Source organism: Sitodiplosis mosellana, unplaced genomic scaffold (assembly GCF_009176505.1).
Source record: "Sitodiplosis mosellana isolate CC-2019 unplaced genomic scaffold, AAFC_SMos_1.0 Smas_scaffold_2, whole genome shotgun sequence".
NCBI classification, from domain to species: Eukaryota; Metazoa; Arthropoda; class Insecta; order Diptera; family Cecidomyiidae; genus Sitodiplosis; species Sitodiplosis mosellana.
Window position 1 is genome coordinate 2265909 of NW_022595245.1, and position 12109 is coordinate 2278017.

Consider the following 12109-nt stretch of genomic DNA (forward strand, 5'->3'; position numbering starts at 1 on the left):
TTCTTCATTAATTTCCCTTTGGTCAGGAGAAAGAATTAAATAAATAATTCGAACGATTCGTTTTTGTTCAATGATATTCATTGGAAAGGGTTGATTTGAAAAATGACCGTCGGTGCATATCAAAGCCAAACATGTCATCAGTGCATATCAAATGTCAGTTTATGAACTGTTTTTTCGGATTGAACACGCTGTAATTTCAGTATTTTTCGTTTGTGTTTGTTTTTGTCGCTTTTTTTTCATTCTCTCTTTGTTTTAATCTTGTTTTTTTTTTTGCTTTTATTCTGTGTGATTTTGCATGAATTTCGTTTATATATTTTCGATTCGTGTTTGTTTCTTTGTTTTCGCACACAACCTGTGCTCTGCGATTGTTTGTTCATTTACCATTTGTTCGTTTCGTTGCGCTTTTTTTCGGTTGCTTTTCACTTTTTGTGCGGATTTTTTTTTAGTTTCGCTCGCTCAGTTTCAACTGTTTTTGAGCTTTCAAACATTATTTGATTCGATATTAGTGCCGTGTGGTTTTTATAATTTATTGCAGTTTATTTGTGTGCGGCTTTGACAGTGTGACTGATTTTTTTCCCATCGAGTTTATAACGCAATTTCGTTTCCCACATGGAAATCACCATCGAATGAAAAAACAAAAACTACGAGAGTAAAAAAAACTACAACACACAAAACAACTCAATCAAAAAAAGTATTCGAAGCAGTAATTTGCGTGTGGCGGTTTTTATACACTAGAGTGTTTTTTATGTGTGTCTGAGGCGGCTAGTGTTGGTGGTTGATATTGTTCCGCTTTTTTATGAGAGAGTGACTCCCATATTTTTTTGTGTTGATTCATTCAAAGTATCAACATGAACTGCGAACTGATGGTGCTTTTTTGCCTCTCATGAACAATTTTTTAGTTTTTTTTTTCTTTTGTCAATGTGCAGAAACACATCCTCCATTCACACATATACACACAAAATCACACATACAGACAGAAAATTCAGTTGTCGGCAATTTTCTCTGCCATTTATAAATTGCACATCAACAAATCTGGTCGTTTTAACCAATTTTCCAATGTTAAATTGAGAAACAATGCAATTCTCCATTAAAAAAAAGCGATGAAAATGCTCGGGGAAAAAAGCGAGCCGAGAAAAAAAGAGAACGATTCCTTTTGTTGGTGGGTAATTTGGCGCAAGAGAACTGGTTCGCATCGCTAGATTGACAATCGCGTGTATTAAAATGCAAAATACAATCAAAATAGTTTACTCGGATTTTTATTTTGGTTATGGTTCATAGAGAGTTACATACATACACATCACATACATTCATATCCATACAAAAAAACATCATTTTCGCTTTATCCGGTGCTTTCTGTGTGAAGCTACAGACAAAGATAAACTCGAACAATCAACGATTTGCATATGAAAGCGAAATAATTGAATGAGAAAGTCACCGTTTACGGCTTTTAAAATTGACCACATGTAACCCAATAAATTAAAGAAAGGATTCATTTTTGGGGTGCTTTTTCATGAATTTCAAAAAAAAAAAATCAAACGAATCAATTTATTTTTTTTGTTAATCTATTAAAAGCAATTTATGGTTTCAACCCATTGATTAATATTTACAAAAACAAACGAAAAAAAAACAAAATTAAATGTATTCCGTATTTTCTCTCTATCTAAAAAAAATTTGTGCTGCCTTTCGATAAAATTGAAACAAATTTGGTTAATGCTTGAATGACACACGAATTACGACCGATACCGATCGAAAAATAAAAAATCTGCTGAACTGTTCAGTTGTGGCGAGGGTCGTATTATGTCAACGGATCAAAAAGGATGCATGGATCGAAACGAATGCTTGGATTTACCATGCTTGAATGGAGCGTCGTGTATCAATTTGGAACCGAAATTCCGTTATCGTTGCGTTTGCCTCGACGGTTTCTGGGGTGAAAATTGTGAATTGATCCAAGAAGGTCAAACGCTAAAACTGAGCATGGGCGCTCTGGCGGCTATCCTTGTCTGTCTTCTGATCATTTTAAGTGAGCAAACCCCAAGTGAAAAAAAACCATTCTCTATCTCATTTATACATAGATTTTCCGTTGCCCATGTACATTTAATCGTTAGAATGCATCCATATCTCTATCTGTAATAAGTGTCCAAATGACTCGAACTGTATCATACACCACATATACATATACATATACATAAATTACTTGAACGTTATATCTATGTCAGCATCTAATACAGCAATGACTCTGAAGTAGTTTTTCCCTTAATTGCATTTATTATCCATCGTACATCATTTTTCAGTTCACAACCACTTCATCATCATGAACATTCTTTTCTCTGTGTTTTTTTTTCGTTCATTTCACTCTCATTTGTTTTCTCTGTCTTTCATTGAATCTTGCATTTGGTGCACATACGCACAGCACGATCCAGGGTGATATGATGCATGCTTTAATGGATATATCTCGATAATGAGCGTTCGCAGTAATCAATTAAATTCTCTCTCCACGGGCGAAGAGCGAGATTGTAATCGATTTATCGTGAATATAACGAGCAACTGCCATTTGGCAACGAATAACAGCACGGCAATAATTTTCATCACAATTTGATTCTAACCAACCGACCAACGTCCATTTGTGTTGTTGTCGCATGTTCGAGAGAACAAATAAAACCGCATGAAAACGAGATACTAAAACTGCACAATGCATTCGCAAACTCAACTCGGAAAGTAAACACATCTCAAGCATGAAGTGCATTTTCTAATATTTCCACAAAATGGCTGTGCCACATACAATCCATACTTCTTCATTTCGCCAGCCAAAATGAATGAACATTCACAAAATGCGAAAACATCAACTATCAATTTATTATGTTTTCTCTCTTCCTTTTGCGACGTCGTCGGGCGGAATGCAATGACTCATTTATTTAGGTTTAGTCTATGGCATGGACAACACGACCACTTGGACTCGGGATGCAATCAATCCGGATCTTTCAACAGAACTATCCACTACTTCGTAATAGCATTCCTTTATCTGATGATTGGCATTATCAGCAGATTTATTCTCCATTCGAATCAACTAATTTCACATTGAATTCACATCAGATTCAAACACAAGAATCGATTCAACGAACGTGATATTTCTGAAATAAAATAAAAACGATTTTTTTCAATAAGCAAAAAATGATTTGAAACATTTTTTATTGAGTCAAAGTCCTTCGAACAAAGCTTCGGTTTTGAATAAAGCCGCATGTTGTTTAACTTTGCTATTAATTTTAAATAGAGAGTTCATTCAATGAATTTATACACAGCTTTGACCATATAAAGTGAGTTCATAGCAGTAAAAAAAATCACGGTAATTCAATAAAGTACTACGAAAAGCGTGTTACCGCAAGAAGCAAAATACCTTAGCCACAAGAGAATTTCTACCGATAATTTCATTAGTTTGATGGCAGAAATCATCTCAGGCATGAATTATGGTTTAAGCTGTCAGAAAACTGTGTTCATACTTCGGTTTCAATTGTTCTATAACATTTAGATCTCAAGTTATTATTACATATTCACGATAATTGGTTGGTTAGTCGTTGGAAAAGTCAACGCTCGAGAGGAAAATTTACCGTTTTTTCATACATTTTCAAACATACTTTATAGTTTTAACCACGATATTCCCTCAAAATAGTTGCAAATTCCTCGAAATCATCAAGAATTCATACTATGCTAGCGGCATAATTTGCCATCGTTTTTTTCCATACTCCGCAATTTTCCAACGAAATTCTACGAAATGAATTTCCAAGAGCAAGTTATTTAATGCAGAATTTCAACGATTTATATTTTATTTTCTCCTCTGTGTCGCCCTGTCTCTCAGTTCGATAATAATAATTATATCAACAAATTGCATGCTGTTTTTCGTTCTCAAAAAGTTTTAATCTTCTGAAGAAGATTTTCTGCAAGCGACATACACCATTTTGGAAATGGAAATTTATGCGCGCCACGCAAATTCGGTGTGATTTGTTGTAAGGCGCACTTTGCTGTCTCTCTCTTCTCTCTCGATGTTCACATGTTTCTTCGTATTTTTATTTATTCTGTTGTGTAGTAGTTGCATCTGTGTATCATTTTATAAAAGTAGTTGCTTTTTTTTCGGTTGTCCCGACACAAAATAGAAACGTAGTGTAGTAAATTTTCGTATGGTAAAAGTAATTGCAAGCGATATTCAAGCACGTTGGTGGAGAGTTTGTTTAATTACACACAAACTGCACATGTATAAAACAAGAAATAGCACCAAACAAAACACGTACATATACCAACCGAAAACATTCGATGAAAATAAAATTCGCGAGTAGCGGCTATAAATCTTGAGCCGAAAAAAAAAGATTGTCATTTCAACACGACACAATCGCAATAATGACTCTCACTCCGGATCTCATTTATTCGGCAACAACTCGTCGTTTTCCAACGAATAAAAACAAACTGCTTCTACAAAAAGATGGGTTATTTCATTATATTTATTTCTGTTTATGGTTTTATTTTGTGTTTGTCTCTCTGTTTTTGTTTTGTTCTTTTCGTTCGCCATATTCGTTCTTGGCAAACGATTTTTCTGTTCTATATTTACGAATACATTTTCAGTTTGATATAATTTGTTTTATTAAACCAAACAAAAAATCGATTCGATCTTTAGTTGCCCAGCTGGTTTTAAAATGTCCGGTACGCAATGCATTAACGAAAACGAGTGCTTGTGGCGGCCTTGTCAAAATGGTGGTATCTGCACGGATTTACAACCACCACGGAAATATGAATGCGATTGTCCATTCGGTTACACAGGCATGAATTGTGAATTGGAACTATTGGCATCTGGTGTTCTAACACCATCCAGAGATTTCATTATTGCAATTATTATTTGTGCTAGTACACTAATATGTAAGTAGTTGAATATCTTTATCAATTTGTTAAGTTAGACAACGAACAAGTCGACGATGTGTCAACAACATTTTTTCGGATAAACCTAAATGAGGTCATTTTAAATGTTTCGGTCATTTTTGGATTTCAATAAATTCATTTCGATATAGTTGAACTTCTTTTTTCTTCCAAATTACAGTTGTACAATAACTGTTTTGGCCTGTTTAAATGTCATGTCAACAACTAGTTCATATATACATACATAGTGAATGTAGATTTCCCTTTTGTCCCATTTTGCACGATTCGATCTCTGCACGTACACAATCCACAATTAGTAGTGCAACACAAGAGTCACTTTATCATAAAACGGAAAAACCGTTGGTCAATTGAATGCAATGGAAATATAATTGTTTCGTATAGTTGCGAGAAAATTGGAAAAGTTCGCCATTCCCACATGAGGAAGTACAAGTTAAAACGAGAATTCATTTTGTATGTTCCAATTCAATTGACAAACGGATGGAAAATTCTTCTTTTTCTTTCGTTTCGTTGCTGGCAAGTTGAGAAAATGGTTATTAATTTATACTTTTTTGTTTCGCTTAGTCCTTGTGCTGATATTCGTTGTGTACAGTCGACGACGTGAGGCGCACATCAAGTATCCGGGCCCCGATGATGATGTGAGAGAGAACATCATCAATTATGATGATGAGGGTGGCGGCGAAGATGATATGACCGCTTTTGATATCACACCACTGCAAATCCCAATCGGTGGCCCCATGCCCGAATTGGCCAACTGCAAAATGCCCATTATGTGTAAGTATAACATTTTACTTCAGTATTTTCAACATTTCTTCGTAATCCAATTAAATGCAACACAAGTACCCAACTACTTACAACTACCAGTTTTATCAAATCAAATCAAATAAACAAGTTAAGTAATATGGAAGAATAGTAATTTAACGAGAGAAATATTTTCTGCAATATATGAAGTTTTCACACAAAAATTAATTTTCAGTACTCGTTGAGCTCAACTTTACAGCACGACGAACATATTAAAAAAACTTTAAGAAATATTGAATATTCCGATATAAGCCAATTGATTTATGTTTATTGATATTCATATTCGTTCTAATTCAATATCAAATAATCGAATCAAAACTCAATATTTTCCCATTCTTTGCCAAGCGTTCGATTTTCCCATTTTCCAAACACTTGGTAAATATTGGGTTAAATGAATCAATAGAAAGCCAACTTTTTTCCATTTTAATTAAATCAACTTTTTTTAAAATTCTAATTAAAATCTTCCTTCATTTTGATCGAATCGTTTTTTTCAGATCCGGTAATGACATTGGGTCCGAACCAAGAACCAAACGTTGGAATGTTTATCGATGAGCACAAGAAACGAGCCGATGCCGATCCAAATGCACCGCCATTCGATGACTTAAGGAATTATGCCTATGAAGGAGGCGGCAGCACTGCCGGTTCACTCAGTTCATTAGCATCAGGTGAGCAAGCACATAGTTTGAAATAGACGAAAATTGGATGCAAAATAAACAAAAATTCGTCCAAAAAGGGAAAATTTTAATTTAAAAAAATAATTCTGGAAAAGGCAACTTTAAAAAAAAAATTAAAAAAATGCAGATTTCTTGCAAAATTGTCGTAGAAAAATGGATGTCGAAAAAAATGAAATTCTGTTCAATCAAATGACAAAAAAATTGAATGTAAAACTGAATGAAAAACTCTTGTGTTTCTTTATTAATCAATGCAGGTACCGATGATGAGGATCAAGAGTATGATTGCCTTGGCGCTTGGGGTCCTCGCTTCGATAAATTGTCAACAATGTACGGCCAACGAACTGACATAGGTGCAACAATACCTGAACTAGATGAACTATAAATTTCCAAAGATCAACACACTATACCGCATAAGTATTTATTTAAAAGAGAGATAAAGTGATGAGATGCAACGTAAGTTTGCATATGTGTCATAAAAGAGGACTGAACCATCATCGAAAAAAAACCACAGCAACAACAACAAGCGAAATCGACGAAATGAAGCAAAAAAGAAGCTACCAACAACTGGACACATTTTGTAAGAAGTTAGAAACGAACAATATAGTTGAGATCAATTCCAAAGCGAAAAATGAAGAAAAAAAGAAAAGCAAGCAAACAATTCCACAACAATAATTGTTTTAATATTAATTCTTCTGTCATTTATAACTATAAAACTACGTCATTCACACGGCACTAACAACAACAATTCACAATAACATTTATTCGAAAAACTACAATTTTTGTTTTGTAATTAAAGAAGAAGAAAAAAACACTTATACGATAAGCAAAAGACGACGACATAGAAACCAAACACAAAATGATTGAAGCGAATCATTTTTATTCAAGCATATTTAAAAACAATAACAATTCGATGATCATAGACGTAACACAACAACAAATTAAATATGGTAGAATTTAGAGAGAAATGGATAATACAAATGCAGACACTATATATTTTCACCTGTTACAGAAAAATATTGAACGAAACAGCCATATACAAAAAAGACATTTTATGACCCGTGTTTCTTCATGTTCATCATTTTGATGACGACATACAATTCCGTTTTCAATTCATAGTTCATTTAACGATAGACGGAATTTTTAACACACAAACACCGAATATATCGGCACCATTTTTTATAAACCGTTTACTCTTTAACAGATCATACGTGTGATGTTTCGTTTTTTTTTCTTCTCTTATATACAAAAAAAAAAGTACAAACCGACGGATTTTGCGATGATTTTGATGCGTTTTTTTATGAACAACATCAACAACAACTACAAAAATATCTCATTTTTCAAAGCGAACATCTCATTTTTTTTTTTAAATTGTATCGTAACAACAAAAAAATTCATCCGAATCTCATGTGTTACACTCACAACCCATTTCGAATCATTTGTTGAGTGTGAAATCACTACGGACCGCATGGCCCTAGATCAAGAATCTTAAATGTCAAGTGAAAAGAAACTAAAAATTAAGAGAAAAACCATTTTTTTTTGAGCTGAAACCAAATTCATTTCGATTTAAATCAAGTATTTAGCCGAATTCCAAATGTGAGTGATTAGGAAATACTCAAGCAGAAAAAAACGTAAAATTTTACAAAAAAATTAAGAAATTAAGATGTGTCACCAAAAAAAGTAAAAACATCAATCGTTTTATGTACGTATTTTAAGTATGTGGAACATTTTATGAAGGAAACAAAAAAAGAAATAATCAAATTGGTTTATAGGGAGAATTAGTCTGTGTTCGAGCGAAGAATTGGGCCATATTCATAAACTAAATAAACAAAAAAGTATCATTCAATTAGAAAATAAAGAGAAAACACCCACACACGCATTTAAAGAGAAAAAGAATCCCAAAATGAAATGCTTATCGCACGATTATCACACGCGTTCAATTCAGAAGATGAACAGCAATGATCCAATTACATACATGATGAGATAGTAAAGGGGAATTCATTTTTTGCCTAACATTTAAATGTTATCTGGTAAATTGTAAATAGTATATGATAATCAAGGTAAAGAGAAATTAAAATTTAGACATTCACATTAATTTTGGTCGAATGTTATCATTCGGTCTACATCATCATCGTACGTCAAGCATTTTCATATGACTCATTTTTGTTTTGTCAATCGTATTCTGTTTCGCCGTTATTGTTAATTCCACCTAGTAAAACGTATATTGTAATCGCACCCCTTTGTCATCCAATCAATCCAAAATACCAACATTAGACAATTTCGTTCATGCCCATCAATGGTTTTTAATTGACAACTGATGGCCAAGAAGTTTTGTCATTTGGGTCAAATGACTTTGAAAATATGACAAAGAAATCATCATTCACCATACCCACACCCACACCGACACACATTACTTAATTCATAAATGATTTGTTTTAGCAGCCACTCGACGCTGTTCTGTATGTGTCCTATGTAGAAAACAATTAGACAGGTTTATGCTAGGCGCCGCGTAAAAAAAAGACTATTAAAGTTAAGAAACGATATGTTGAAAAGAGGGATAAAAAAAGAGCGACAAACGAAAAGAAATCTAGTAAAAACGGTGAAGTTGAACATGTTACTGTTGTTCAACACCGCGTTGCTAATATAGTCAAGGCTAGCACAAGTCTCATTACGCAAATAATAATCCACTTTTTGTTCAGTCACGAGATTCACAAACGTCAAAACCGTGTTCAAAAGCTCATTTGCAATTGCCCTCATTTTCTTTCTGTTTGTATGAAAAAATAGAATTGATCTTCCATTTGCACACAAATCATCGCGAAACACACTTTTAATTACGTTTCACATCAAATAAATCACACATTTTGGCTGACTCACCCATGACCAGCGACATATTTATTGGTTGACTGAGTCAACTGGACTCATCCCTATAAAAAAACACGAATGAAATGAGATCGTAGCGAACGCGTCAATTCAAAATCCTCATCTTCATTATAATCCAATCAAAACCAAAAACAACCAAGCAGATTTAATGATTATTAAGTAAAATCTCGCTATTATAAAATTAATCCTCAGAGTAAATAAATAAAACAAACAAAAAAATAAATAAATAAATAAAAAAACATATATGAAAATTATATTTAAATAATACATTTTAAGGAATGTTATTTAGAGGCACTTGAATAAAATGAAATAATGACGTATGTTAAACCAAATGCATATTGACGTGAGAATAAAATGTAAAAAAAAAACAATGATGTCACCGAATAAGATGTACGCTCGGTATTCGAGTGTGCACATTTGATGGACTGGACACTGCTAAGACACCCATAAAATTAGAATGAAAATAACGTGCAAACCAATCATTATTAAATTAATACAATGGATATGACAACATACATTAAAACGGTATATGTTTATGAATGGAAATGAATTTGTTTTTCGGAACACATTGTCATGAAAATAATTAATCGGCCAGTTTTAGAGGGAAGATGCATTTTGAATGGAATAGATAAAACTTGCAACTAGAAATGCCACAATTTGCAAAACGTAGTTAAATTACACTCAGAAAAAAAATGCAGTTTAGGAACAACAACCAGATTACAGAAAAAAAAGTTAGTTTTTACACTTCTTACGACGAAACGAAAAATAATTGCATTTATCATATTTAAAACCAACAATTTCATGTAGCAACAATTTCATCTATTTATAAACACAAAACATGCATTCAATTTTCCTGTAGACAATGCGCGCAGACAACGACAAAATGCCCTGTGCGTCCCTTCCGCCCTGGAGAGCTCATTTCCTGTGTGTGTGTTAGGGGCGCTGGCGACGGAGCGATTTGGATTTTGTGCACAAAAAGTTTTGTGCATAACAACCAAAACGAATACAAGCTAGACTGCATCATTCCTCGTGTCTATTCAGTGAAAAGTCACTTTTCAACATTTTCCAATTGCACAAATCCATTTTGACGGACGACATAAGCAGAAAAAAAACAGATAGTTCATGAAGACGACGGAAAAAAATTATCAAAAGAAATGCTCAATTTAAGTTTAGGATCAATTCATGAGTTGTTGTTTTTATTTGCACGAAAAAAATATGGTCAGTTGTCCTTTCATCTCCAGCCCTTTTTTCCCCTCAATGAATACCAAAGCATTTTTGATGGTTTTTTTATTTTATCATCATTAATTTTTAATATGTAAAACAACAAAAAAAGGTGAATTTTTTAAATCGTAATTTTTTGTAACAATTTTTTCAATTAGATTAGATTTGTTTGTATTGTTTCGTTTTGCAACAAATGTATAAATTACATCGAAAATCTTACAGTGAAAATGAATCAGCCGCGTTAGTTGTAATTTGTTTCGAGTACACATTTTTTCTTTCCATTGGCTCTCTGTCAGATAAAGACCATAGAAATGAGTTTCAAATCAAAAATGATTAAGAGAAAATAATGAAGAAACATAAAGACAAACAAAATTATTTAGTGTATTTTGCGACAAACAAATTATTGTGTGTAGTAATCTTTAGTTTAAGATCAGAATAAGCTACATAAAAATCTTCTTTTTTTTTCTTTCGAAAAAAAAATCTATCTTGTCACAAAAGTGGGCAAAATTGCAAATCAAACCGTTATACTTTGCAAATTTAAAGGAAAAATCAACACAACTGGTTGATTTCTATCGGTTTATTGTTAGGATGGCTGCATTTTTTAAAAAAAGATTTTAATGAAAGATGATAGGAAATGTCTACTAAAAGAAATCGAGTTTGAAGCCAACGAAAAGTTTAGTCATCGGTGTCATTCTCACTTATGAAAAATGATCAACTGTTTAGTGAACACACACACGCATTTTTCCAAAGCACATCTTAAAGTAAAGGAAATTCAATTTTGGTTAGTTTTCAGTCGAATGTCACAAACACATTTTAATTTGCGTCCGCGCGAGCAATTTATACGTGTCATTTGTATATTTCTTTCGGTATACGTACGAATTTCTTCAGTTTTAGATTCGTTTCTCCCAAAATGCAATTAAGTTATAGTATGTGTTACCTGTGATTTTATTTTGTATATTTTAGTTTTTCGTTAAGACAAAATATATAATTGCAATTTTCGTTCATACATTTATTTCCTTTCGGTTTTTTTTTCATTGGAAACGATAGCAAAAAACAATCGTTTATTCATTTCAAGAGCATTGTATAAAATAAATAACCAAAAGAACTATCATTCAACCGAATAGAAACAGCAGAAACTTGAAAGAAAAGAGCAGTTGTCATCAAGCATAAACACACACACGCAAATTCATTGTTCCGTTTCAACTACTCTTTGTGTTTATGCGCTAAATATGCAAAGATAAACCACATACATTGTAATTTTTATTATATATTAATTTAAATAAAATGAAGAAAAGAAATGAAAACGATGTAAGAAATTAAGAAAACTGAGAAAATAATTAAGGAAAAATAAACTGAAACAACAACAACAACAACAAAAATAAAGTAAAAACGTTAAATGGAAATACGAAGCAGTGTTTTGATTTTTCAATCGATTTTCCTCCTCCCCCACTTAAATGCATTTGGCTTTGGTGATTTGTAGCTTTTCATTCGGCTTTTCCTTCAGTTTCGAAATCTCTTTCGATTTTTGTCTTTTGCCGTCTCTTCTTCGATCATTTGCAACCACACAGACACACGTGTTCAAGGTAAGTATTATTTAATGCACAGAATTTTCTTCATACAAC

At 32.9% G+C, this 12109-nt stretch overlaps 1 protein-coding gene across 15 annotated transcripts in view; it reads left to right on the forward strand.

The window, feature by feature from the left end:
* The window catches only part of LOC129565429 (neural-cadherin), a 261698-nt gene extending 249808 nt beyond the window's left edge, over positions 1 to 11890 (forward strand). For 9 of the 15 annotated variants that reach the window (XM_055440336.1, XM_055440335.1, XM_055440338.1 and 6 more), the window contains 4 exons: positions 1779 to 2020; positions 5479 to 5688; positions 6210 to 6380; positions 6644 to 11890. In XM_055440336.1, coding sequence (XP_055296311.1) covers positions 1779 to 2020; positions 5479 to 5688; positions 6210 to 6380; positions 6644 to 6771 — 751 coding nt within the window. In that variant the 3' untranslated portion in view covers positions 6772 to 11890. Of the gene's footprint in view, positions 1 to 1778; positions 2021 to 2916; positions 4637 to 4660; positions 4900 to 5478; positions 5689 to 6209; positions 6381 to 6643 lie in introns of those variants that run through there. The other 6 variants (XM_055440337.1, XM_055440339.1, XM_055440341.1 and 3 more) reach the window with 5 other exon arrangements.
* Positions 11891 to 12109: the final 219 nt, after the last annotated feature.